This window comes from Desmodus rotundus, chromosome 9 (genome assembly GCF_022682495.2).
Source record: "Desmodus rotundus isolate HL8 chromosome 9, HLdesRot8A.1, whole genome shotgun sequence".
In the NCBI taxonomy this organism is placed as follows: Eukaryota; Metazoa; Chordata; class Mammalia; order Chiroptera; family Phyllostomidae; genus Desmodus; species Desmodus rotundus.
Window position 1 is genome coordinate 71960034 of NC_071395.1, and position 26884 is coordinate 71986917.

A 26884-nucleotide genomic window follows, 5' to 3' on the forward strand; every position below is an offset into this window, starting at 1 on the left:
TCCGCAGTGGGATGCCAGGTGCAAATTATTTGCGTGTCTGGTGGGTCTGGCTGGACAGGGACATGCTGACCTTGTCCCACAGGGATCCTGGGGAGTTGTAGTCCTATTCTCCCTTTTAGGACAACAACCTCCAGTAACTGAGTAGGCGTGAGGACTTGCTGACCCTAGGTAGTACTTCATTGTAATCGCTGCAGCTACTAGGTTCAAGCTGACTTTGGTCTGACCTCTAGGCAGAAACATTAAACTCAGTTCAGTTCACACAGCCTGCCGGGCACAAGATCTCCATGTCCCAGAAAGGCCTTGCCTTAGACTAGGTACAACCCTTTCTCCAAATTGAAAGGAAGGTAAGGCAAAAAAAAAAAAAAAAAAAAAAAGTGATGGCTGTTTAAGAGAGAGAACCTGTCTTTTTCTACTCCTAGCTTCCCACTGGCTTCAACTCCTTGTCCCCCCGCCCTCCCCTGTACTTTGTCTAGTGCTATGTAGGGATGGGTAAGTAAAACGAGGGAGTCAGGTGGGTGGAGACTTTGAGGAACTGACCAGAGTGGGCAGCCACTCATCAGCTCTGGCAGGTCATTGCCAACAGGGGAATCAGTCCTGTTGTTACTGTAGATTTTAAGTGATTTTCAAGACAAGCCAGAAATCCAAATTTCTCTGTGAAATACCCCAAATTTAAAAGTAGCGAACTGATTCAAATTTAAAATTATGCAGGCCAATGTCATGGGCCAAACAACATACAAGATTACAGCCTCTGATACATGCTGCACAATGCTTTTTCCCCATCTTCTCGTACGATCCTCAGAGTAGGGGGCAGATGCTATTATTAACTCCAAAGCTGGAACTTGGAGTGCTCTTTTTTCCACTCATTGCAAATACATCCTTTTAGAAGTAATTTTTTTTTATCCTAAGGATAATACTTATTTCAAAACAAAGTAAGTTACAGAAACATATAAACAAAGGAAAAATAGTGGTCTATTCCCAACATGCAGACATTTGTGCTAATTTTTTTTCCTTCCAGAAAAAAAAAAATGTCCCTATTTATTCAACAGATGTGAAGCAGGATGTGTTAGGTGCTGGGGACATGACAGTGAATAAGGCACAGTTCCCGTCCTCCATAAGGCTTACAGTCTAGTTCTTGTTCTTCGCTCCATTTTACTGGAAACCTGGGTGTTAGAAGCTTCTTTAAGAAGCCAAAGAGTTAATAAGCTGACAGAGCATTTCTGGTGGGCCCAAGTATACCCAGTCCCATTGGGGCTCTCTTCCTGGAGACAAAGGAGATAACTGGATCCCTTGTGACGGAGTGAATATGCAGAAAGGAATAGGGCTCTAAAGTACTGCCCAACTAGCAGTTCAGCAGGCTGAGGACTTGGGTGTTGGCCCTAGGTCCTAAGGAAAGGGGTCGGCAGGGGGCAAGTGGTATGTGGCATCCAGGAAGATGACGAGGGTCCCGACACTCGTGAAGATGATGAAGGTCCACAGGAAGAGGCGGTCCACTACCATGGCCACAAATTGCCAGTCTTCCTTCAACTGGGGGTAGGCAGAGGAAACTGTTTCTGAGCTCCAGACATCAAGGAAGGCTACCCCCAAGCCCAGGTACCCTGCCCTGGTCCTCCTACCACCACTCTGAACTCAGACCAAGAAGGCTGCGAAAACGCGTGCGTGAAACTACGGGTGATTGGTGAGAGTAAGAACCAGTCGGAAAGCAGGGGGCAGGGCCAAATGAGGCAAACTTCCAATTAAAACAAAACAAAACCAGAAACAATCAAACAAACAAACAAAAAGAGTGCTAGGGGCGGAGCCTGAGTTTGCGGGTGGGGCCAAGGTTACCAAGGCTCTGCCCTGCTCCACCCTCACTGGACTTACCGCATCGTGGTCCTCCTGTTCCTGCAGCTGTCCAGCGATGTAACTGATGGAAGAAACGACCTCCCGTAGCTCAGGGGGCAGGCTGACAACCCGGTTGGGACCATCGATAAGTCGCCGTAGATCCAGGGCAGACATTTCAGGCTGGAACCTGGAAGGGGCGGGATCGTTTGGTCACACCTGGGGTGCAAAGACACAGCCTACGCTCGGGCTGCAGGCCCCGCCCCAACATCCTGCCCCTTTTCAAAACTTTTAAGGCTCTCCCCGCCGGCAGCAGCGGAGGCCTCCCTAGCATTCCCTCTATGGTTTAGTTACCACCTTTCAGCAAAGGGGGAAGCAGAAGGGATACTACAACTCCCCTGATGCTCAACCACAGCATCTTTTGGAGCGTAGGCCATCTGCCTCCGCACAGTCTTCTGGGAATTGTAGTTCTCCAACTCCTGAGTAGGTACTACCTCTTGGGTTTGGGGAAGAGAAAGTCACTCGGTGGCTTCCGGATGAAATATTCATCTGTTCCCCGACCCCAGCCACTTCCCGGAGAATCCTTGAGGGCTACAGGAGGTGGCTCTGGCATCTGGTCTCTCTCAGGTTTGGGCCTCTTCAGACCCAGGTACAGAGAGAGTTTGTGGATGAAGATCTGCAGGGTAGAAAAAGAGGCGTGTTCGGGGGTACGCTCATGTTTTTAGACCGGAAGTGAAGTAGCCAACCACCCCCACGCCACATGCCTACTGCTGAGCCTGTGTGCGTATGTCCGACTGAACTACACAGACGAGAAAATGCAACCACACAGCCATCAGAGCTCATACGTGGGTTGGGAGGCATCCTGACCGGAAAGGAAAGTTCAGAGGGCTTCACCCTGATAGTAACCGAACCCTGAGAATGGTTCCCTGGGATCTGGATGGGCAGTATGATTAAAAGAGTGTGGGATCTACCAAATGGTAATGACGGGAGGGTAAATTTAATTGTGCATCGTTTCAACACCCAGCAGGACTTGGTATTTTAACACTCCGCAGAAAGTTGTAGTTCTCCCTCAGGTCTGTGAAAGGAGGGAGGAGTCATGCCTGGACAAAAAGCCAAATACTAAGATTAAGAGTCAATAGAAGCTAGAGGAGATTTTTTTCTTACCTGACGGACCCAAAGGGGCATTTGGTGGGTGTGAGGTGAACGATGGTGCAGGTTGAGAACAACGACGCTAAGGATGACAGAGAAGGTGACGAGGACCATGGTAAACATGAGATACTTGACAATGATGGGGACAGCCAGAGAGGTCTCAGGCACCTTGGCCGCCAACAGCAGCAGGAACACAGTAAGAGTCAGCAGGGCGAAGATTGAGAGCCCCATTTTCTCTCCTTGGGGGGCAGAGGGGAAGGCAGAAGGATTAGGTTTTGTCAGAAGACAATCCGCATGGCATAATTGGTAACCATGTATCAGCCCACTCAAGGACAGGCTTTTGGAAGGGCCAAGTGCATGCAAATGACTCCTACGTTTATACCTCCAGCCTGGACTTATTCCCTTAAACTCCAGGCTTATATTCACCTGCCAACTTAACCTTTCCACTTGGATGTCTTATAGACATCTCAAACTTAACATGACTAAAACCTAATTCCTTCATCACCAACTCCTCCCATTGTCTTCCCCATTTCATAAATAACAACTTCATCTTTCCTGAGGGCACAGGGCAAAACCCTTTGAGTCATTCTTAGATCTCCTCTCTCTCCCATCCAATATCCAATTCATAGCAAACCCTAACGGCTCTACCTTCAAAATATATCCTGAAACTGATGACATCACACCTACGCCTACCACCCAGTTATAAACCATCATTTCCTCAGATCTGAGTTATTATAAAAGCCTCCTCTTTGCCTTTGCCCACCTCTGTTCTCAACAGAGCACCCAGATTGATCCTCTTAAAGTGTAAATCAGATCCTATCACTAAAAGTGAAACAAAATATATAAGGATGTGTATGCCAGGTGGTAGATTATCCCTGTGGCATACAACAGGCACTGCAAACTTCATGGAAGATAGTGAAATAAATAACTCGTTTGGTTTGCTCTACTTTAGTGCTATAATATTGGGTTCGAAGATTTGCCTTGCTCTAGGAGGAAGTAAAAGTTACATTTGCACGTTCTAGAGCTGCATCACTCCCCTTCCCTGGGTAGAAAGAGGACTTGATTTCAAAGAGAAGGAAAGCATGTGCTGAATACCAGAGTTGGGGATATCAGTCTCTGAATCAGACTGGCACTAACTGGGGTTGGAATAGCAACACTGCCTCTCTCTAACTGTGTAACGGCAGGCAAATGACAAACTCTTTCAGCTTCTTTATCCTGCTCTCTAAAATGGGAAGATAAATCAGTATTTAACTTACAGATTTGTTGTAAAGGTTAGAATTGAGTGAATCTGTGTAACATATTAATTGTATTACCTTACATCAAGTGCTCAAAAGTAGCAAAGACAATACCACCATTTACATAGAATTTATTGGGTACCAGGCATAGTTCTATGAACTCAGTTGATCCTCAAAATAATCCTATTCTGTAGGAACAATAATTGTCCTCATTTCCAGATTAGGAAACTTAGACACATAGAGATTAAGGAATTTGCCCAAGGTTACTCTTACTACATTATGCTGCCTCCTAGAGAAATATTGGCTATTATTTCCAAGGGAGGTGGAAAGTTAAGAGACTAGGATGTCAGGAATGAGGACAGGTAAAAGGAGTGCAGTCTAAACCCTGGAGTTTGTTGGCTGGAGGAGTGGAGGTTTCAAGGATGAGATACTAGGATTCTGAAGAAAAGAGTTCAGAAATTACTGGGTGGAAAGAAGTGGGTATCAGAGGAGAGGCAGAGCCTGAGGGTGGAGGGAAAATCTGGATCCAGATGAAAAGGCTCTGGTTAAAGAGAAAACTTTAGTGAGATTGGTGAAGCATAATCCATGATGGCTTGACTTGGCAGGAAAACCTTGCCTGGATTGAGGGTGGAGAGAAAGAAGCTGAGCTATTGGTATGAAGAAAGGCTGGGGCCTTTCCCCCACCTACCTGCATCTGGTGGCAGGTAGAAGACAAAGATGGCCAGGAGAGTGATGAGGATGCATGGGGCAATGACGTTGACCAGGTAGAAAAGAGGCTTCCGGCGGATGATGAGGTAGAAGGTGACTTCTTCACGCTGTCCTTCTCTCCCTCTTCTAGGATCCACCGGAGGCTGGATTAGTCGAGAAGGCTTGTGGATAATCTCCCATTGGCCATTTTCTTGGGGGGACAGGGGAAAAACAGAAGAAAAGTACACAGATTTGGGACCTGGTCCTTGTTGGTGCCAGATATGGCTTGCTCAGCCACATTCTAGAGCAGAGCAGGCTGAAGTATTAAGGGGCTAGCTGTGAACACTAGGCTGGACAGCTCATCTCTAATAAACTTAAATAAGTCTCAATTTCCATATTTGCCAAATATAGAGAGTCACACCTATCTTGCTGACACCATAAGGTTGTTTTGGGCATCGTTGATGGAGTATATTTATCAGCTTGTTAGAAACCGGAAGTCATAAAACCCATGCATGTGGGAGCCATGCCCACTCACCAATGAAGGTCCCTTCATGAATGTGCACTTCCTGCCGCTCCTGCCCATCTGGACCCAAGCCAGTGTGCAGGCTGACCTCTGAGCTGTCATAGCTATAGGAACTGAACACCATGGTGCAGTTCTGCCAGTCAAAGGGAAAGTAGGTGACCTGGATGGAAGGAGGAGTCACTAGAGCTAATAGAGAACTTGTCCGGGGGAGTTAGGGAGGTCCCAGGGAAGATAGGGGTCAGAGGAAATGGGGCCACCAGGAGAGGTCACAGGGAAGTGGGGGTCACAAAGGAATTGGAAGGTTATTAGGTGAGGCCATGGGCAATGGAGGGGAGTTACTGAGGAAGACTGGAAGTCAATGAAAGTGAGCAGAGAGGATGGAAACAATGGAAAATCAGGAGAGCAAGGGAGATGTGAGGGTCGTGGGAGATAATGGGGGAGGGATAGGAGTCAGGACACCTGAGGAGAGGGAGGGTTTCTAAGAGTGCCTTGAGTTTCCCAGGTGGAGCCCAGAGACCTGGATGCTGCAGCTGCTGCGATAGATGCCCGGAGGCTGCCAGCGCACGGAGCCATCCGATGCTACCACGACATTAATGCCCAGAGCAACGCCAAAATTTCCATCATTGCTGCAGGGAAAGAATCTTCTCATCTGGGATCAGGTCCCACCCTCCACCTGCCCCACCCTTGCAGAGGCCTCGCCCACCCCGAGTTTTGGGAAGATCCTACTTGTTCAGTAGCACCACATCTGGTAGCCACACGGATTGATCCTTGATGCGGAGTAAATCGATGCCCTCGTACTCTGCAGGGTCCCAGCTCAGCCTGTAGTCAGTCCACTCCTAGAGAAGCAGAGGCTAAAGGGGGCTGTTAGGGGCTGGAGGCAGGAAGGAAACTTGTAGTGTCCAAAGGAAGTGGGAGGTAAGTGCAAGGGTGGGGAGCAGCGCAGGCATGGGCTGTAATTCTGGAGGCCGGGGGTTCTGATTTCCGGCTTCACTTGCCCTCGCTCAGCCTCCATCAGCTAATTTCCCCTTCCAGCGCAACAGGCCCCAATTTTTGGTCTGTAACAACGAAGACGTTGCACTAGCTATCCTCTAAAACAGTGGTTTTCAAACTGCAGTTCGGGACCTTTTAGTGGCTCAAGAATCAAATTAGGGACCCCAAACCAGTGTTTTAAAAAATTAGAATGAGCCCTGGCTAGTGTGGCTCAGTGGATTGAGTGCCGGCCTGCGAACCAAAGGGTCGCTCGCTGGTTTGATTCCCAGGGCAGGGCACATGCCTTGGTTGTGGACCAGGTCCCCAGTGGGGGGCGCGCAGAGGCAACCACACCTGGGCGTTTCTCTCCCACTCTTTCTCCCTCCCTTCCCCTCTCTCTATAAAGAAATAAAATAGTTTTTAAAAATCAGAATTTAAAAAATGCATGAAGTGCAACTCCCGTAGTAAAGATAGGTAATGTTTCCTGAAGATTCTGTTTCATTTATAACCGTGTTGTTTGAGTCCGTGATGCAAACATTTTTCACTGGGTCGTACATTCGAGGAAATTGTAAAAGCAGCAGGACGCCCTTTCCCACCCCGTGGGGTCTCCGTACCAGGTCTAAGTACACCTTTGTGCTCATCTCCTCATCCTTCTCGTTCTAAAAGGAAGAAGTTCAAAAGGTAGACGTTAATGTGAGTGGAGATAAAAGAAGGGGTTCGGCGGATCTGGCTCTCCCTGGAAACTCCCAGCTTTTCCTGAGTCCCACCCTCTTGGGCACAAGCCCCGCCTCTACCTCCGAAACTTCCTGTGGTTTTCGTTGTGGTGTCAGCCGATTCCTCCACAAGTCCCGCCCCAGGCAGGCTCCACCCACAGCTCATAATTCACCCAACCCTGAATCTCCGCCCGTTGTTCTTGATTGACGCTGCCCGGCACGGAGCTCCGCCCCAGCCTGTGACCCCGCCTCAAGGCCCGCCTTCCAGTCAGTCCATCAGTCCCAGTTCCACTTCAAGATCCATCTACAGGCAAGTTCACCTCTGTAACTGGCTCTACCCTTGGCCTGTCCAGCAGCCGGCCAGTCCGTCTTTTAGCCTCCACCCGCCCCAGCCGTCCCTCTGTGCGGCCTCATCCAAAGCCACGCCCCCCAACCCGCCAGTGAGCCTGACCTCAACCGCCCGCGTGCGCCCTCACCAGGCTGATGAGTTGCGCCAGTCTGAGACCAATGCTGACCCTGACACGGTCTCCCACCTCCCGCGCCGGCCGCACGGAGCTATCATAGCCCGAGAAAAGTTTCTCGCGGAGCCGGCCTTCCGCCTCCGAGCCGCGGGCGCCTGGAGGAGAGCACTAAGTGAAGCCATGGTGCCGGGCCACGACCTCTGGCCCTGTCAATGCCCCTTCGAGGCCCAGACTTACCTGGGACGAGCGACGCCCCCAGTGCCCCCAGCAACAGCAGCAGCAGCGCCCCTGGGGTCATAGTCCGGCCGCATTCAGTGAGTTAGCTCGGTGAACCGTCGGGACAGCGAGGGCAGGGGAAGTGACGAGGCGCCCAAGAATGTGCACCTGTTGTTGGGGGGCAGCCGCCAGCCCACCCGCCCCGCCCCTGGGACTTGGTCCCGCCCCGAACAACTGCCAATGCCCGCCACCCACAGATGACAGACAAGGCATCAGTTGTATAAACCCTCTTTAATTGAGAATGCATGGAGTGGAAACCAGGTCCCCTGGGAGCCAAGTCAGGGGATGGGTGGAGCCTGGGTGGGGTCTATTTGGTGAGAGAAGTATCAAGCCCTCTTGCAACAAGCTAGAAGTAGAAAGAGCCTGAGGAAAAGTGACCTGCCTCCCGAGTCCTATTCCCTCCCTTCAAGGCATCCTCAGTCTTCCCTGCCCAGGTCTGGTGCTACTCAGTCTACCTCCTAGTTCACTACTGGGTTCCTGATCTTTTCCAAGCCTGCCCTTAACTCTCCACCTTTTTCGAAAAAAATCTAGTCGGGCCCTTTTTGGGTACCTAAAACACAGCTAAGGCTATAAGCTGTAAAGTAAAGCAAGTTCTGTTCAGTTAGAAGCTCTGGGGGTATATGAGGTCTGGAATCCAAGAGGCCCTCACCCTCCTTGGCCTGACCTAGAGGAGAGTGTTGGGACTTATTGCTGAATTGGGGTCTCCTCACTGGGGGAGTCAAGGCTATGTCATATTTGTCCTTTTTATTCTACACCCATTACCCTAAAGACCTCAGCTTTAAAGGGGATCTGGAAGAAATTCCTGCTGAGGTAGCTAAGTGTTCATGTGCCCCCAACCCAGGTGCAGGTCCAATTATGTCATTGTTTTGGCCCCTTTTCCATCCTAGCTTCCCCCCCATGAGCCAAGGATTCCTTCCAAAACTCCTCTGCCCTTCTTCAGACTTTATTTCCCTGGACCCCAGCTGAGTTGCAGGAGTTAGGAACTGCATGTAAAAATAAGGTTAGCATTCTATAGGAAGATTAAGATTTTTAGAAAATTATCTAGGAAAAACAAGAAGTAGTTCTTAATTCATCCAGGACTTAGTTCTTTATGAATCATAGCTGGGTCCTTTCCAGAGCTCATCCTTAATAGGTATCAGTACAGAAGGTGGAAGAATGAGTCTAGAACTTGCTCTAGAGCAATAATATGGCTATATAGGCCCCAATTCCATCCTGAGGGGAAGGGTGGAGAGTCATCATGGTCTATATCCTAGAGCTGAGATTCAGAAGGAAGTATGGCTCCATATGTGTCTAGAACACCATGCTCTAGAATTGGGTGTCTCTGGGATAAAAAAAAGTTAAACCTTTGGTGATCTGAGACTGGCCCCAGTTCAGGCCAAAGCCAAGAGCTGGGCTCAAGTTCAGCCTCTCTCTACTTGGAAACCAGGGGTCTATCTGGGTCAAGGAAGCCTGATGGATCCAGAACAGAGCCTGGCAGCATGCCTGCATCCCAGCACAGAGCCTTAGTACAGAAATGGCCCTGGCTGGGATTCATGGTGTTCCAGAACCTGTCCAGAACAAGGCAGAAGGTGGAGTAGGGAAAGAAAACTAATCCTGAGCTCCAGTAGACATATAAATCTATGGCTCAGTGGCAATGAAAAGGACTCCAGGAACTGGCTGAGCCTGGGGTGGGGAATATTTGTGTCCTGGTTCCATCAGTTTGGAAACCCCCAGTGCCATCTCGGGAAAAGGCTTGGGGGATGTGCAAGTGTGGAAGAAAAGGAGCAATGGGCCAGGACCGTTTCCAAACATTCACCTCTATGACCCCCTCCTGGGTCCAAGAATTGAAAGGTTTCAGCAGTTCCTAGGCTCCCTCAGGGTAGAGCACCTGGTGGGACCTGGCTGCTCGGGCGTGAGAATGGCGGCTGGGGTGGGAGCAGGGCCAGGAGCAGGGCTGGGAGACAGGCTGTGGCGGTGGTTAGATCAGTGCAAGTGCAGGAGCCTCCAGTCCAAGGTCTACATTTCAGGGGGCAGGGGGGCTGGAAGGGGAGGTCTCAGGGACACTGTGGAGAGAAGGCTCCCGGTACATGGCCACTGTGAAGGGGAGAGAGAGGAGCAGGAAGGAGAATTAGGCACAGAGAGACCTGGAAGAACTGGAGCTCTGACAGGGCTCCCCTCCCCTACACGCATCCTCTGGGAACACAAACCCATAGGAGGAGATCTCCCCAAGCCCCCAAAGGCCAGAGCCTTCCTGGCTTGACCTGTCATAACAGGTGTCCTCTTCACACTTGTTGCCCCTAAGCTGTGTATCACTTAAATGTCCATGTCAAAGTCCATACCCACCCATGTGGCCCCCATTTTCTTCAGTTCATACTCACCCTCCAGGAGCTTGGGCACAAAGTGAGCAGCTGCCTTGGTCTTCTTGACTCGATTTCCCTTCATGACTCGGCCCTCCTTGTCCAAGCCTAGGTACCAGGCCCGGCCAGAACGGCGCTGACGGTAGAGAGCAGAGGCGTACAGGACATAGTAATTCTCAAAGACACACTCCTTAAAGCGACACTCAGCTGTGAAATGTTGCTGAGGAGACAAAGACCCAGGAAGGCACACACAAAGAGACAAATAGACACATCACTGGACAGAAGGGAGCCCTGAGAAGAACAAGCCAGGACATAATCCACATATTTTAGGCTGGGAGGCCAAATTCTAAGTCCAAGTGGGAAATGGGAAAAAGGGAGGACAAGAGAGAGTCTGGTAGTCCGCTGAGGGTTAGGACCTAGACTGTGGGGGGGGGGGGGGGTTTGGAATAAGAAGACACTGTCTCACCCTGACTAGTGTGGCTCAGTGGGTTGGGCATCACACTGCAAACAGAAAGGTCGCTGGTTCGATTCCAGGCCAGGTCCCCAATTGGGGGCATGCAAAAGGCAACCACACATAGATGTTTCTCTCCCTCTCTTTCTCCCTCCCTTCCCTCTCTCTGAAAATAAATAAATAAAATCTTTTTAAAAAACAAAAACAAAAACAACCCCTTCTCTCCACTCTGTTCCCAACCTCTCACCATCCCCTATCCTGAGTGACTCTGGGGAAGTGAGTAATAATGAAGTCTGGAGGAGGCAGGATGAGAAATATGGGTCCTAAAAGACAGAAAGAGTTGGATATTCAAAAAGCCTGGGGGGATCTGGAGGACTGTGTGATAGTAGGATTAGAGGGACCCTAGAGGAGGTGCTCTGGAGTGGGCAGTAATGACTGAACATCAGCAAGAGCTGGAGTGAGAGGGAGCCCTGAACTGTAAAATACTCTGTAATTGAAAAAGTCGCAGTTGGGGAATCACCAAACCCCAAGCCACTCAGCCTCATTTCCTCACCGAGCTGTAGAGCAGTCCCTCTGCATTCATGGCCATGTAGTGACCCAGCTTGGCACTCTGGATGGTGACCACACGGAGCCCCACGGGGATCAGATTGAAGTGTGCTGAGGACAGAGAGAGGGGGCATCAGTATCCCAGGCCCCCCATCTGAGCTCCCTCCACCCCAGCTTCACTTCCTCCCTTGGTAGTCAAAGACGTAGATCGGAAACAACAGAACCTAAAGCAGGAATAGGACTGTCCTAGTCTCCTAGCCCCACTATCCCCCTTCCCACCCAGGGGCCGGCTTCCCCCTCTCACTGAAAGAGCTGGTGTCCTCTGGGGTGCCCTGGATGCTCCCGTCGGGATTTGCCTGGAGGTAGAAACCCTGGCGGCAGAACAGTTTGGTGACGATGCCTTTGAGCTGAGGCTCTGGAGAGAGAGATATTAATCTTTGAAAATGACATCTCTGTTCCCAGAAACATTCCTACACTTGGTGGGATCAGAGGGAAAAAAGGAGAGTGGAGGGAAGGAATAGGGTCCTATGGCCCGAACTTTCTCACCCTCCAAGAGAGCTCTCTCCCACCTCTTGATTCCTGAGGAGGCTGAGGTGTGGGTCCCTTCTGCTTCTTCTAATCACCAGCTTTCATTTTAATTTATTGAAATTTATTTAAATGGTTTAATTCCTACTCTACAGCTTAATCAGAAGGGGGGGGGGGGGCGGGGAGAGGAAGGGAAGAGATACATCCAAAGACAGAGGGAGACAGGCAGGGCTGCTAAAGGGGCGGTGTGTTTGTGAATGTTGGGGGCAGCAAAGTGACCACAGGGTAGGGGCGCCCCCTCCAAAATGGGGGTGGGACGACTGGGCCTGACGCTGACTCAGCACCTGCTGCTGCAGCTGTCGCTCGCTTGGCGCGGGCCTCGCCTTGGCCCAGCGCCGGCTAGTCAGACACTGACCCATCTGTCTGTTATCTGTCAGTCCGCTGGCCCCGCGGCCCAAGCCTTTCTGAGGCTCAACCTTTCCCCTGCAGCCAGGTAACCTGCTTAGGGTGGGGGATGTTCGGTACCAACCCAAGGAAATACGAGGGGCGGGGGAGGTGGGGGGGAGGCACGCTGAGTCACGTGGGTGCTGGGTACCACTACTCAAATGGTGGGCTGCGGGCTGTACCACTGTGGCGGTCCTGCGGCGGCGGGGCGGGGGTGAGGAGGGCTCGAGGGGGCTAAGGATAGGGCAGCTGGAGCAGGCAGGAGGACGCCAGAGGGACTCCCTGCCTGTGGTACCTGGACGGGGACCACACGCTAACCCTCAAATTCTCCTTGCTGTTTGTTTGCTCTCAGCGGACTTCCGTGTACCCCCTTGTAGGTGGTACGACCCCGAATCCCGTGGCCGGTTTCCCATTAGCCTTGTACTACGAGTTCCTCCGCAGAGGGTCCCCTGAGCCCGTGGTACCCGATTTCGGAGTCGCGTGGGGGGTAATTGGGGGGGTACCCAGTTCCTCTCTTGAAGCTCAGGTCACGGGAGGAGGGCGCACAAGAGGGGCGAACTGGCGAGGTAGCTGCAAGGACACCCAGGGGAGAGCTGGGGAGATTGGCACCAAGCCAGGCAAGCTCGGCCAGGAGGAACCGAGCCAAGGCGTGGAGGAGCGGGAGAACCGGGGCGGGGGCGGAGCTGCCGGAACCGCAGAAACCCTCGGGGTGACCCAGGCGTCCGGAACCCCCAGGCCCCTGGGCTCTGGATGGAAAGAGGCGCGAGAGACAGCACGTAGGCGAAGGGCGGTGGGGATGGAGATTCTGGGGTGGGGATGGGAGCAAGCGGGAGCTGCGAGCCTTGGGGAGCCAGACTTAACCCCTCAAACCTTCCCCTTGCTCTCGAAAGCAAGGAGACTCGGGGTTATGGGCAAAAGAGAAGGGAAACTGAGGCATGGACTGGCAGAGACTTTGTTGTCTTGGCCCACCCCTTTTCACTCTCCGGGGGCCTCCCTCAGTCGGGCCCCATTCTTCAGAGCCCCTCATCTCAACCTCCCAGGCAGAGACCCCAGTTCCGGAGACCCCGCTTCAGCCACTCACCTGGGCCGCGGTCTGGCCGTCCGGACCGCCCCCCGCACAGTCGCACCTTGGACAGCAGGATGAGGAGCTGTTTCTGGCAAAGGGACTTGGTGCCGCGGGGACACACGCGCCGCTGCGCCGACACCGGCCGGCTGCCCCCTGGCTCACGGACCTCCCGCTTCTGCCGGATCAGGCTACTGGCCAGCGCCGCCATGGTGCCCCGGGAGGAGACACCCCCAAACCAGCAGGCGCTGGGAGCGTGCTGGACTCCCCAGAGACGCCCGCTCACCACCACGGCATGCTCTTGACTCTTCCCCGACTCTCCGCCCCACCCACAGGACCTTAGGATAAGCCTCAGCAACCCCTCCAACCGTCAGCTCCCACCCTTGACCCCCCGGGCTAGATCCACTGAACCCAGCAACCTGTGTACCTCTCAGTTAATCCCACCCTCAACTTTTGACCTCTACTGAAAACTACCCCCTCCCCTGCTCTTCAGTATCTCAGTCCCACTTCCCCTATCCCAAAGTCAAAATCCTTAAAATGTACAGTATGTGGTTCCAATTTTCACCCTATTTTGGTGGCTTCTGTACTCCTGCCAAATCCACTCTTGTAAAATAAAGATTGCGGGTCCTTAGCTTTGAGGATAGTAGCTCACCCCACCCCTACTGGGGCACTGCCAATGTCAGGGAAGAACCCCACCTTGATGCCTTTGCCACCCTCTAAGTGAAGACGATCCCCTACTTTTTTCACTGAAATCCCTCAAACTATGCGTCTGAATACCCAGGCTGTCCCTGTTCAGTGAGAATGGGTTCCCGGACTCTGTCTCTGGACAATGCCATTTTTTTTTTCACCAAGTCACCCCCATTTCTAGTGGCACAGGGTTCCAGTTGCTAAGTCCCTTTCCTCACCTTGTTACCCTCCACTCTTTGAAGTCACCTCCAAATCCACCGTTCCTGGCGGATACACCAGGTGGTTGTCTGAAGGGCTCTCTGTCACCTCGAAATAAGGAGCATCGGTTTTTTTTTTCTTCTGGCTGCCCCTTGATTTCCTTGGGGACAGCTGGTGCTATTTTAGATCCTACGCCCTCCGCTCCCACCAGCCCCCCAGGAGGAGTGCACCCATGCTGTCGCCAGTTCCCAAATGTGAACAAGCCCTCTAGAAGTCAGTGCATCAGAGCTTTCTGCGACAGGGCGTCCTCCTCCCTGGGACTACCTATAGCAACCCCCCTTCCCCGACGCCCCTCAACCTGTCCTCTTGATCCCGCGACGGGTGCTGGCCCCGGTTCCAGGCTCCTCCCTCCCTGTCTCCCGCAAACGGAGCTTCCCCTCCTCGCCTGGCTAGGCGCCCGGGCCCCCAAAAGAGTGAGGGTGTCTCTGCAGAACGCCCTGGTCCGGTAAAATCAGAGCACTGGGCCTGGCGGCTGGACCAAGTGCAGCGGCGATAGCGGCGGCGGCGAAAGCAGCAGCAGCGCCAGTGGGAAGCTGAGGCTGCGGCGGCAACCGCAGCTCCCCCTTCTCCAAGCCGGCTTGGGGGCGGGGCAGGGGGCGGAGACGCCGGGAAACGGGGATGAAGCTGGGCGGGCGGAACCCTGGGGTTCCTTGGAGGCAGGGAGTGGGGACGGTCTCAGCGGCAGGCGGAGCCGAGGCAAGGCCGCACGTCTTGCAGTTTGGAGGAGGGACAAGGAGGTGTCTCCACTGACTGGGTGGAGAGGTTGGGTTTCAGATAAATGGAACGGCAGACACCCCAAAAGTGGAGCGACCCTACTGCCCTGGATGGGGGGACAGAACTGAAAAAGGAAAGTAGGGGTAATAACTGAAGGGATTGAGGCGGGGGGGTTGATATCTAGCCCGGGGCGGAATGCGACCTCCTTAATAAGTCTGATTTTGCATGAGCCAGATGGGCCTGCTCTGGTCTCCATGCCTCCTTCCCACGTCTTATCAGCAAATATGTTTCCCCTCATCTCTATCGAGTCCTGAGGGAAAAACCCACGAGAATTGGGGGAAGATGGTTGCTAGAGGCTGTAACAGGGCAGGAGCGATGCTAGCCACAGAGAAGGCAGGACATGACGACCTGTACCAGGGATCGAGCGGGAGATGAGTGGAATGACGGGTGGGGAGGAACCCACGAGGACGTCTTCTGGAATGGGATGTTTGGGCTCCAGGGTGCTAAGTCTGTCTCCCAAGTGAGGGGCAGTAGTGCCCTCCACATGCCACTAGTTAACAGAAGCACTTTCCATGTTGGTAGGTGTAGTCTTTTAATGGGCCCCGCCGCCCACACCAGCTAAACCACCCCCCTTGCGCGCAGCCTTGGCCTCCTCCACCGTGGCGGACAGGGCCCGGGCAGGGTCCCCACGAAGCCGGGCCAATGCTGCGAGCAGCGCAGCGGCACTGTCCCCTGCCCGGAGCTTTCGGCCGCTCAGAAAGTAGTGGGGTAGCATCCCGGCCTCGAGCACACGGCTCAGCTCATCCAGCAGCCCCAGGCAGCAGGCACCAGCGTTCTCCGGCCGCGCCAAATAGAGCGCGGGCAGTCGCTCACAAGCCCAGTAGAGCAGCGTCCGCAGAAGGTAGGGCGCCGCGGCCCTGGTCCCGGCCACCAGCGGGCGCAGCAGCGCCTGGGCAGCCGCGTGCGCTTGCAGCAGCGGGGCAGGTATGAGCGCCTTGAGCGCCAGCTCCTGGCGGGCGAAGCACAGCTGCCAGCCGGAAGCGCCCGGCCGCTCCATGTCGCCGCCCGGCACCAGATAGAAGGAGGACGACTCAGAGGCCAGCGGCCCAGCCCACGAATGGCTCCGAGCCCCCTCGGGCCAGCCAGCTACAGACACCACAGGGATCAGGTCGAAAAGCAGGAGGCGGCGTGGGGGCCCCGGCGTAGCCAGGAGGATGGTTGTGAACCCCGCGTGGCGGGCTGCGTGCACCAAGCGCGGGGCACCCGGGACCGGAATCAGGGACTCAGCGACTTCAGCCAGCAGAGCAAAGAACCACGCAGCCACCTTGGCAGGGCACAATGTAGGCCACGCCTCCAGAGCCTCCGACGGCCGTGGGACTGAACTATCCGGGGCTGTTTTGGTGACGTCACCATTCAGTGGTGCAGGAAAGCCAAGATCGATTACCTCTTGCTGAGGCGACTCAGGCCCAGAGTCGTTACTAGGTGATTTTTCCAAAGACACACATAGCTCAAGCTCAGTGACGTAACCGTGAGGTTGGTCCACGGAGATTTGCTGGTCCTTGGGGTTTTCGGCTTGGTGGGTCAAATTACGTCCGCCCGGGATTGGAGGTCCTAGGCAATCCTGCCATGCCTTTCGGACTGGGGTTCCGTACATCAGTTCAGGGAGGCAGAGGCAGGCGTAACAGGATTCCATGTCCAGTTGCAGCTCCTGCCCAGTGCCATCTAGAGAAAACACAGGCACCAGAAGTGTGAAGCCGGCGTCGTAGTGAGGTCCCCGAGCGTAGGGACCTAGGGGTGAAGGCCCTAGATCCACGGAGCCCTCGCGAATGCCGCCACGAAGCAGCAAGAGCTCTGCTTGGGGAGGAAGGCGGGGATCGCGGCGGTGAGCAAGACCTGAGGGAAGAGAAGGAATTGTGAGAGCGTGCCACGACGCCGGGGCGGGGCTGAGAGTTGGAAATTTCTGAAGGCCGGGAGGGTTACTTACCAAGTAAAGAGAAAACAAAGTCTTTGGCTTGGAGAAGGTCTCGTCCCGTCTTGGGCCCGTCACTCCAGCTCTCCTGCACACCCAGCTCTTGGATAAGCTGGGTTAGTTCCTGCAGCTGCGCTCCAGAGCAGAAGTCGATGTCCGTGAGCGGGCGGGCTGGGGCTGGGGGCGGCGGGCCCCACCAGGGGGCACTCCCCCAGACCGCGGAAGCCATTTGGCTCTATCGTTTTGAGCTAGGGAAAACAAGGATGAGGGAAGCCTAAACCGGCCTTTTGTTTGCTGCTGAAAGGTCGCCTTCGTTCTCTCTTCCCGAGGCCGAGAGAGTGCCCTTGACAAGTACGCCAATGGGTCTGCAGGTAAAGGGCTGTAAGTTTAGTCTTGAAAACGAACAAATAACCTCCTCTGTCCTCGCCCTTGCCCTGTCTCATATTCTGGTCTCCGCCCCCATGGACCGGTTCACCTGACGCAGCAGGTGAAAAGTAGCTGTTGGGCCCCTCCTACGGAATGCAATAGCCAGTCTCCTCCGCGGTCCCTTGTCTACCTCCCCTTACCACTTTTTCGGAAAAGGCTTACAGTCCGCGGCTTCCCTTTTAGGGGTGACTGCAAGAGCTGGGAAGAGAATGGATAGAACCATCCAACAGGTAACTTCTTCCTGCTGCCTGCAAGGCCACGCCCCTTTCCAGAGTCTAGCAGGGTGGTTCCCAGCCCGCCCCACCTCTGTCAACAAGTCTTTTCGCTCTGCTCTGATCTCCAGCTATCCTAGGAGTTGCAGTTTGTCTTCCGCAATACCGGAGCGCTGAGGCTTCGCCCCCACATCCTTTTCTGTCCCTCTGAAGTGCCTGCTTGAAGTTGTGGTTTCTATGGAGATAAACTGTTCTGTTTCTTGCCAAGCCCAGGTCAGCCCCACACAAACATTCCTGAGGTTGGAGGGGTAATGTTACCCGAGAGCAATTGGGTCCTGCTGTCTGCTGCCACCCTCTAAGCAAAATTCCAGAGGCAAAGGTTTGGTGATAAAGGAAAGGAGTCTTTATTCAAAAGCTTCACAATTTTGTAATAACAGCTTTCCACATGAATTAGTCACTTAGGCCTATCAATTAAGGCTAAACTCTTAACACCCGAGTTCTAGCATTTCCCCTTAGTTTTTAGTTATCTGATTCTATAGGGTTAGTTCGCAGACTAAAACAGCATAAGATACAGCACCTACACATTTTGAAAGAATAGCAGGCTTCTGTCTCACAGCTCATCCCCATAGAACACCCAAAGAAAAATAAACCTGCCACCCTCTGCCAGGTCAGCCCAGTCCTAGGCTGCACAGGGAGTTCCTTCCCATCTAAAATACTGTCCATTGGGAAATGCAGGCAGCTGCAGCACAATCGTCCAAGGATCCTCAGGAAGAAAAGAGAGTCAGAGAGCCAGGCCTCATTTTATTTCCATGCACTCTGGAGGCACTCAGCTCCTCAGCCAATCCCATCCTAGACCGCTTACCATTGCCTTCAAAAACTCCCCCTGCTTCTCCCCAGTGATCTGATCAGATCTCTCTGTATCAGTAATAGGATGGATCTGAATAGCAAACAATAATGGAGGACATACCCTAGGGCTTGGGGATAAAAGCCTCTACATCCCATGTGAGGAGCCCTAGTCATTTAGATCTAGAAGGGTTCTTCCATAAAATTATAACTTCATTTTGAAGATGAGAGCAGCCTGGGAAGTCTTGTACATTTGTCCAATGTCAGAGCTGAGCTGGAGAAGTGTTAGAAAGGGGCTCCCCCGCTGGGTGATTTCCCCTTGGAATCCGTGGTTGTAGTGTTAGACATGAACACACAGGTGGTGACCCAGCAATGGACATCTGATTCAGGGAAGGGACATATTAATGATACCTACCTCAGACATACATGAATGGTGGTGGGGAAAACACTTAGGAATTCCACAAATCCAGAGGAAACTCCCAGCTGGGCCAGGGCAAGGCAAAGGGAAATTATAGGGAAGAAATTATTTTCAGTAGCCAAAGCTATCAGGGACACAGCTTAAGTGCTGGATGACACAAGGAGCCAGAAAAATGGGACAAAAGACAGGAAACCAGGGATGGCTTACAAATCGGATCTATCCATTGCAGAACCAGGACTTACATTCCCTCTTCCCTGGGGACTCTCTCTGGAGTGAGATAGGCCTAAGTCCACGGGCAAGAGAATTAAGCATAGACACCTAGAAAAATCAGAGTCCTGCATAGGAAGGGACTCTCAAAATCCAGAGATCAGTTAGGGGAGCCCAGATCTCAGGAGTTCCTAGACACTGACAAAGAGAGCTCTTCTTCCTCAGCAACTCAGAGCCCCCAAACACAGACCAGAACTGGAGAGGCAGGTTTCGATATATCTGGTTGTGACCAAAGAAACCAGATCAGGAAAACTGAAGACTGGGCTCCTTTCTCACAGGCTGGGGTAATCAGGCATCTGGCATCCTGACATCTTACCTCCTCCCCAGAGGGAGGCCTCTGAGCCACCCTAAAAAGAACTGAGTTCTCTGGGTCCTGTGGGAGTTTTGAAGATGCTGGGGGTAGGTGACAAGGGAAAGGAAAGTTCCTCTAAACTCTAAAGCATTGCTGTCCAGTAGGATTTTCTATAATGATGAAAACTGTTCTAAATCTGTGTTCAATGTAGTAGCCACTAGCTACCCATAGCATTGAGCACTTGAAAAGTAGATGAGACAGAAGAACAGAATTATTTTATTTAATTTTAATTAATGTACACCTAATAACCATGGGTAGCTAGTGGCTACTGTGTTGGAAAATGCAGCTGTAGGGCCTTGGGGATAATGGGTTTATCTCTACAGCTATGGAGGAGCAGCAGGGGCAAGTACAGTTCCAGTCCTCATCAGGCCCTGAGAGTGGCCAGTGTCAGGTGTGGGGCTGGGGTGAATATCCTCAAACAATTACAGAACACTTCTGTCATCTGTTTATTTCTGGTGCACCTTTGTCCCCTCTTTTTCTGAGGGTCTCATTACACACTGATATCCCCACTTGGTGGTCTCTACTGAGTTGCTAGATGCCTCTTGTTGAAGGCACCTGGAAGGTAGAGCTTCACACTTGTCTCTGCTCCCTCTGAACTGTCTCTGGCGGGCATCAAAGACCACATGCCCTACCTGGGTACATGGCCTAGGATAGTGGGTCTTCCAGCTGGCTTTGGGAGGCATAGACATCTGGTGATAGTTCTGGCAGGCTGGAGGAACTGTATCTACAGGGCAGTAAACCCAGTCCTGGCTGCCTGCTCGCTGAGAGGATGGCTGTAGCTCAATTAGTACAGGTACCTCTGAGAAGGTTTGCAGGTCATTGTAGATAACCCGAGCTTTGGAAGGGCAGGAGTTCTGACTGAGTGGGTCAGAAGTACATGGAAGATGCTGCTCTGCATTCTTCCAAGGAACCTCGTCAGATACAAATGACTTCATCAGGGACAGTGTGGACTTTGGGGTCCGAGATGGGCCCTGGACTCGGACAGAGTTAGTACATAAAGCAAGGCCTGGTTTCTTGTGGAGGGCAGGATTTGGGATAAGGCATGAGTCCTTGTGGAGGCTTGATTCCTTGGTAAGACCTTGAGTCATGGGGAGGCCAGAGTCTTGGGTAATGGCTGAACCCTTATGTTGGCCAGGTTCTTGATTAATTCCTGGATACTTGTGGAAGTTAGGGTCTTGGGTATGTTCTGGGCTCCTGTAAATTCCAACATCTTGTGTAAGGCCACATCTCTTTTTGACTTCATTGGCCTGGGTAAGGCCTGAATTAATCCGGAGGTCAGAATCTTGAGTCAGGCCTAGATTCCTGTATTTTTCTGAATCTTGGGTGATACCTGAGCCTTTAGGGAGGCCAGAGGTTTGGGAAAGGCTTGGGCTTTTGTGGAGACCAGATTCCTGGGAAAGGCCTGAGCTTTTGTTGACTTCAGAGTCTTCAGCAAGATATGGGCTCTTATGTGGGCCAGAATCTTGGGTAAAGCCTAGACTCCTAGAGACTCCTGGATCTTGGGCATTACCTGTACTCTTGCAACCTTCAGAATCTTGACAAGGTCCTGGGCTCTTATGGAGGCCAGTTGTTTGGGAGAGATCTTGACTTCTGTAGCGTGTAGTCTCCTGGTTTTGTTTTGGATTCCTGTAAACTCCAGAGTCTTGCACAAAGCCTGAACTCTTCTGAATGTCAGAAGCTTTGGGAAGTGGTGTGTTCTTATGGAGGCCAGAAGGTTGCGTGAGACATGGGCTCATAGAGATACCTACATCTCGAGGAGGACCTAGGCTCTTTTGGGGGCCAGGATCTTGAGTAATTGGATTCTTGTGAAGGCCAGAGTCTTGGGAATGCCCCAGTTTCTTGCAGAGGTCAGGGTGCTGGGGAAGGCCTGGGGACCTGTGTAGGCCTGGATCTTGATTAAGGCCTGGGTTCTTGGCAACTCCAGAGTCTTTTAGAGAGCCTGAGGTCCTTTGGAGGCCAGGATCTTGGGTGAGGCCTAGACTCTCATGAAGTTCAGGAGATTGGGGTTGGATTGTGGGCTGGGAAATGGTGGAGAACTGGGGAGGGATGGGAAACTGGGAACAGGGTATGGACTGAGGAGACTTAGAGATTGGGGGAAAGATGGGGGTTTGTATTGAATTGGAGGGCTTCACCTGGTGGTTGGTAGATTGATGAACAAAGGATCTGGGAGAAACAAGAGGCAGAGAAAGAGTACATGGTACAGGAGCAATGCACGGTGAGTTCTGGGCACTGGTTGGAGAATGAAGGCAAAGTTGAGAAGGTGAAGCATCTTTGGAGTACACAAGGAGTTTGGGGTAGACTGGAGGCTGGGAGTCTGCATTTCTTCTCTCAGAACTGTAAGGATGGAAGCTGCAGTAAGGGACGGTCTTGGGCTGTAAGAACTTGTCTTTGGCATCATTTGAGATCTTCCATTCCATATTCCCCAGCTCCAGGTAACCCAGTATGGATCCTGTGGAGGATTTGGCAGTACCCCCACTGAGTTGCTTTGATGTTTGTTCTACTGGACCAGAGTTTACCAGGCCCTGACCATCTTGGGGCTTGGAGAGGGTACCCAAGTTCTTTCTGGAATACCCAGCATTTTGTGTGGGGCACACATGGGATAAGTTCTGCTTTACCCCGGGAGTATCATAGACCACATGGTCTGTGGACAGGCCTTGGCTGAAGGCATTTGGGGTAGAGGGAATAGGAGTTAGGTTGTGGGTAGGGGTTGTAGTAGGCTTAGGAGCAGGAACTGGAGTGGTAGTTGGGGCCATGACCAATACTGGGGCAGGGATCGAGGCAGATATTGGGACAGGGGCTGGTGTAGGGGCTGGGGCAGGAGTAGTAGCAGGGGCAGAAGTTAGAGGAGGATCTGGGGCAGAGGTTCGGGAAGGGACCAAGGTGTGGGCACAGGTATAAGTTAGATGAGTATGGACCATGTTGCTGGCTGGGGTCTGAGCTCTTATGTGCTCAAGAGTGTGGCCCAGGGAGCAGGCTAAGGCATGCATGGGGGCTGGGGCTGGGGCCTGGGCTGGGGTATGGGCTGAGATGTGCTCAGGGATGTGGACCTGGGTGGGGGTGTGCTCAGGGGGGTGGACTATGGAGTGGACCTGGGCCTGGGGTGGGGCGTGCCCAGAGGGGTGGACTGGGGAGTGGGTGTGGGCCTGGGTGGGGGTGTGCTCAGGGGGGCGGACTGGGGAGTGGGTGTGGGCCTGGGTGGGGGTGTGCTCAGGGGGGTGGACTGGGGAGTGGGTCTGGGCCTGGGTGGTGGTGTGCCCAGAGGGGCGGACTGGGGAGTGGGTGTGAGCCTGGGTGGGGGTGTGCTCAGGGGGGCGGACTGGGGAGTGGGTCCGGGCCTGGGTGGGGGTGTGCTCAGGGGGGCGGACTGGGGAGTGGGTCTGGGCCTGGGCTGGGGCTGGGACTGGGGTTTGGTCTGGGTCATAGTCTGGGGTCTTATTCGTATTCTCTTGGGGCAAGTGGAGTGGAGCCATATCCAGCTTGTTCATCTTGGGGAACTGGGGAGATGTCTCTTGCCTTGAGATAAAGGTGGCTTGGGCCTTCGAGGCTGTGACCTGAGGGGACTCCCCAGCTCCCATCATCCCCTCCTTCCACAGTCCCCAGGGAGTCTCCACGGGAGCCCTGGTGTGTCCATACTGAGGCGATATCCAGCAGCACCTAGAAGCCTTCTCATCATTCGTATCTGGTATCCAGGAGTCAAGGTGGTTAGGGTGTCTGAGCAGAAAGCTTGGGTGATGATGGAAGTGGGAAGAGACTTCTGAGCACAGGTTCTTGGGATCCATGGGGCAGCGCATACACATGGGATGGCTGCCTATACAGCTGGGTTGCTTGTCTGCTGGAAAAGGTGGGATAAGACAAGGCCTGGGTCCCCAAGGGGCTGAAAATGGGGACAGAGATAGGAGAAAGGAGATAGGGCCACTTCCCCTTGAGCCCATGCTGAAGACCACTCACCTTTGGGGAAAAAATGACGGAAAAGAATCCTCAAGGAGCTTTTCAGATGCCTCCAGAGCTGAGGAAGCAGGGAAGGGGAGGGTCCAGAAGTAGGGTGAGCCCTGAAGTCCAACCCTAGCCTGGCCACATCCCAGCAGCCCTCTCCCCTCACCCCTCCCACTTCAGACCCGAGGGCCCTCCCGACCCTGCTTTCCAGACCCCGTCCTGACCAGAGTCACCACATTGATCCCCACGTTGAGCAAGATGAAGCTGCCCAGAATCAGAAGAATTGAGTCTCCTAGGTCCTGGCACTTCCTGGGATTGGTGCCAGAGCACCTTGGGGCTCCATGGTGGGCTCGTTCACCCATGTCTGGGGGCCCCAGGACTACCTGGGCCCCCTGGCCCCCACATACTCACTAGGAGCCAAACTTCTGATGGGGGAGGGGGAGAACTGGGTCATAATGGGACAGGGGTTAGGGGTCACAATGAGAAAGGGAGAGGAAAAGGAAGGTCCAGGGTGGCATTTCCTGGTAACCGGGTTCAAGTAACCTGAGCCTGGACAGTCAAACTGGGCCCAGAAGCCAACACACCTCCCATCTCAACCTTATTTTTTTCCTCATTGCCTTCTGACTCATTAATTCAAACACTCATCCCATTCCCCTGGGGAAAGCCTAGCTGGAATCCAAAGTTTTGGCCTTCTTCCTGTCCTTTGCTAGGCTGCAGGCCTGGATCTATCCAGATGTGGGATCCCCAGATCTGGAATTTAACTTCAGCTTCTCCTGTGGGGCTGAGCCTCTGAACCTCCTTTGGGGACAGGGAGAGCCTTGCACAGAACGTGTGCCCAGGGACCAGTGGTTTGGAGTCTGCAGCTGCAAGATCTACTTAGTGCCTTGTGCAGGGCCAGGAGGGCCCTGCAGGCAGTACCATGGCCACTAAACTAAGGGGAACCTCATGCCAAGGGCGCACTGGTTTCTTGTTTCAGAAAGCCAAGGACAGGGGTCCAGGCTGGCAGAGAAGGCTTGGTGCTTCCCAGCCACAGACCACTACAGTGTTTCCTGGACTCTGTTGCTCTTTATTTCTCTTTTCGAGCCCTGTCAGCCCCCGCCCCCCTCCCCCCTACATTTCCCACTGGTTAGTGAAGTTTTCCTGTCCGGCTCCTGTGCAAAGAGGGCCTTGAGGCTGAGCTGGAAGGCGGTGGCAGTGAGTTGGCCCGTGCTCTGTTCTCCTGCACCTGCCGCTTCAGCTCCAGGCTGTCATATACCTGGTAGTTGGCATTGCCCCCCGGGCTCCGGCTGAGTGGCATGAAGATGTGTGGGGGTTGGGTGGGCTCAGTACCCTGGACTTCGGGCAGGGGCTGGGAGCAGTGGGGGAGCAGGGCTGAGCTGGGAGCCAGGGCCCGTTGGTATGAGACCTCGCCCAACACGGTGAGGGAGGTGGATGTAGTCAGAGGGTGCTGAGTGGGCAGCACCTCAGCCCATTCAGTCACCCGGCGGCGTACTTCATGGGGATCCCGGGAGGTGCAGGTCAAGTGTCCTGCGGATGGGTGGGGACTGCGGGTGGGCTGGCTATACGCATGGCCAGGGAGGCTCTGCCGGTGGGACTGTGGGGTACAGTGTTCCCGGGCCTCCGGCCGGGAGCTCCGGGGCACCAGGGCAGATGGGGGCTCAGAGCTCTCCAGACCACGTCGCCGCTGATCCCAGGAGTCATACAGTAGCTGGCCCTTGGAGGGGTAAGGGCTGTACCCCCCAGGGACCCAGGTGGGGTTAGGGGGCAGCCGGTGGGGAGGTGGTGGAGACCAGGTCCACTGCTCAGCCTCCATATTGCCCCAGATGCGGGACGGTGAGTAGTGAGGCCTGTAGGACTGCAGCCTCAACTCTGACTTGGCCTCCACGCGCTTGGGCATGCGGCGCAGCTCGGATGACACATAGAGAGAGGGTGGTGGCAAGCTGGCCAGGATCCCGCCCTGGCGGCCCCACAGCCCCAGATTGGAGGGTACCGCCTTTCGCTGGTAGAGCCCTCCCCAGCCCCGCTGGGGGCACTTGGGATGTGGAAAGGATAGGTTGCCCTCTTCCTCCTCCAGGAAGGAGTCCAGGTCCTCCTGATCAAGAGAGGGCACTGGCTGCAGCTGTGATATCTTGTGGCTGTGATGTGGGCTGTGGAAGACTGAACGATTGTTGGGGAATTGTCTGTGGTTCTTTAGGTTCTGCTGGTGGCTGCAGGGGGAGCGGCGGTGATGATTATGGTGTGGGCGCTGGCCGCTGCGGTTGCGGAAATGGTGGTAGGAGGAAGAGGAGGAGCAAGTGGGCGGGGCCATCTTCACTTCTACAGGGTCCAGGGTGCAGTGAATGTGGACATCTTGGACCTTGGCTAGAGCATCTTTGGGGGAACTTTCACAAGCCTGCAAGGTTTCACCTGGGGGAGGTGAGAGTCCATGAGGGCAGCAATTGTCAGTTGGGCACACTGGGGCCTGTGTTCCTAGGGTCGTAGTGATAGAAGGGGGGCCGATGTGTCCCCTACCCCTCTCACTGCCATACTTACTTTTCTGGTTAATCCAAATGATCATCTTGTCTAAGGCATTCTGGAACCCATACCACATCTGAGGTTGGGGTGGGGTGAGAGTGAAGACCAAGCTCTCCACCCCCAACCCTCATACTGCTCCCAGCCAAGATTGTTCTTGCAGCTGGAAATACAGGCCAAAGCTGGCTCCCACCCTCAGCCCTCTTCACCCATAGGGATGGCCCACAGCCACCACTGACCGCAGTTGCCACGTTGATCCCAATGTTGACAAGAATGATGAGGCCCAGCAGCAGGAGTAGGAAGTCCTCAGCATCCTGGGGACTTTCTTGGTATTGATTGCAGCACCCCAGGGTGTTATACCAGAGCTGGGTTTTCATGGTGGGGGGGTCCTAGGGCCACCTGGGCCGCAACCACCCCCCCACCAGCCCCGACCCACACTGCACTCATGTCAGGACCTGGGGATACCTGCCAGCTGAGGGAGCCAGGTCATAATGAAGCACATTGGCAGGGGTCACAATGCAGAGGTGGCAGCTCTTTTATCCACTCAGCTGGCTCTGTATATGGTCATTTTTGCCCTTGGCTCAGTCCAAGATATCCCGGAGTTCAGTCTGTCCCTTTGTCTCCAAGGGAGCTTGCTTACCTCAACACCTGATTCCTGATTTGAAAATATGGTAGCTACAGTAGTGAGACAGTCTTCACAGGGACCAAATCATGCATACACCACTCCCTCTGTCTCATTGTTCTTTTGAGAGATTATAGCAGCTTATGTAGCCTGGTGGTATTTCCTACCCACGGCCGGATGGATGGTGACAGCAAGAGTCCCCTCTGAAGTCACCTCACTCTACATTCCCAACCTATCCTGCCCACTTCCCTGTCATAACTCTTCTAGTACCACCCTACCCACCCCCTTCCTGGCCAGGGGTTTCAGCCCTAGGTGTTAGTGGTCACTGAGCCCTTAGCCCCTTTGCTTCAGGGCGAGGCTGACTCTACCTTGCTGGGTGGCTACCTCTGGGCACCACCCCCAACCCTGATTTCTCTTCTTAGCCAACTGCCCTCCCACTGAGCAACCCTTCAAGTTGACTGTTAGCCACCACCTGA

General features: G+C 53.7%; 5 protein-coding genes across 8 annotated transcripts; all 5 read right to left on the reverse strand.

Moving 5' to 3' along the window:
- Nucleotides 1-874: 874 nt before the first annotated feature.
- Nucleotides 875-7924, reverse strand: CHRNB1 (cholinergic receptor nicotinic beta 1 subunit). Of its 2 annotated transcripts, XM_024565219.3 has the most exons (11): nucleotides 7793-7924; nucleotides 7571-7710; nucleotides 6996-7040; nucleotides 6139-6248; nucleotides 5930-6038; nucleotides 5425-5572; nucleotides 4891-5100; nucleotides 2983-3206; nucleotides 2313-2494; nucleotides 1861-2008; nucleotides 875-1524 (listed from the first exon to the last, which is right to left on the reverse strand). In XM_024565219.3, exons 1-11 carry the CDS (start codon nucleotides 7851-7853, stop codon nucleotides 1384-1386), a joined length of 1518 nt encoding a protein of 505 aa, XP_024420987.1. In that variant the 5' UTR covers nucleotides 7854-7924; the 3' UTR covers nucleotides 875-1383. The 2 variants fall into 2 exon arrangements, with proteins under 2 accessions (XP_024420987.1, XP_045054831.1); XM_045198896.2 differs by lacking the exon at nucleotides 7571-7710 and having other exon boundaries at nucleotides 7793-7900.
- Nucleotides 7925-8052: 128 nt separating this feature from the next.
- FGF11 (fibroblast growth factor 11) lies at nucleotides 8053-13409 on the reverse strand. 2 transcript variants are annotated; one of them, XM_045199171.2, is made up of 5 exons: nucleotides 13215-13409; nucleotides 11469-11579; nucleotides 11172-11275; nucleotides 10189-10303; nucleotides 8053-9904 (listed from the first exon to the last, which is right to left on the reverse strand). In XM_045199171.2, the coding sequence occupies exons 1-5, from the start codon at nucleotides 13405-13407 to the stop codon at nucleotides 9834-9836; spliced, it is 594 nt and encodes a 197-aa protein (XP_045055106.1). In that variant the 5' UTR covers nucleotides 13408-13409; the 3' UTR covers nucleotides 8053-9833. The 2 variants fall into 2 exon arrangements, with proteins under 2 accessions (XP_045055106.1, XP_024420726.1); XM_024564958.3 differs by having other exon boundaries at nucleotides 10189-10387.
- Nucleotides 13410-15443: 2034 nt separating this feature from the next.
- Nucleotides 15444-17587, reverse strand: TMEM102 (transmembrane protein 102). Of its 2 annotated transcripts, none has more exons than XM_053911575.2 (2): nucleotides 16840-17587; nucleotides 15444-16577 (listed from the first exon to the last, which is right to left on the reverse strand). In XM_053911575.2, exons 1-2 carry the CDS (start codon nucleotides 17051-17053, stop codon nucleotides 15448-15450), a joined length of 1344 nt encoding a protein of 447 aa, XP_053767550.1. In that variant the 5' UTR covers nucleotides 17054-17587; the 3' UTR covers nucleotides 15444-15447. The 2 variants fall into 2 exon arrangements, with proteins under 2 accessions (XP_053767550.1, XP_053767549.1); XM_053911574.2 differs by having other exon boundaries at nucleotides 15444-16748; nucleotides 16840-17584.
- Nucleotides 17588-19788: 2201 nt separating this feature from the next.
- Nucleotides 19789-23637, reverse strand: SPEM3 (SPEM family member 3). Its single transcript, XM_045199128.2, has 3 exons — nucleotides 23500-23637; nucleotides 23291-23348; nucleotides 19789-23171 (listed from the first exon to the last, which is right to left on the reverse strand). Exons 1-3 carry the CDS (start codon nucleotides 23635-23637, stop codon nucleotides 19789-19791), a joined length of 3579 nt encoding a protein of 1192 aa, XP_045055063.2.
- A 764-nt stretch (nucleotides 23638-24401) lies between these two features.
- Nucleotides 24402-26163, reverse strand: SPEM2 (SPEM family member 2). The gene is made up of 3 exons (XM_024564704.1): nucleotides 26026-26163; nucleotides 25808-25865; nucleotides 24402-25681 (listed from the first exon to the last, which is right to left on the reverse strand). Exons 1-3 carry the CDS (start codon nucleotides 26161-26163, stop codon nucleotides 24402-24404), a joined length of 1476 nt encoding a protein of 491 aa, XP_024420472.1.
- Nucleotides 26164-26884: the final 721 nt, after the last annotated feature.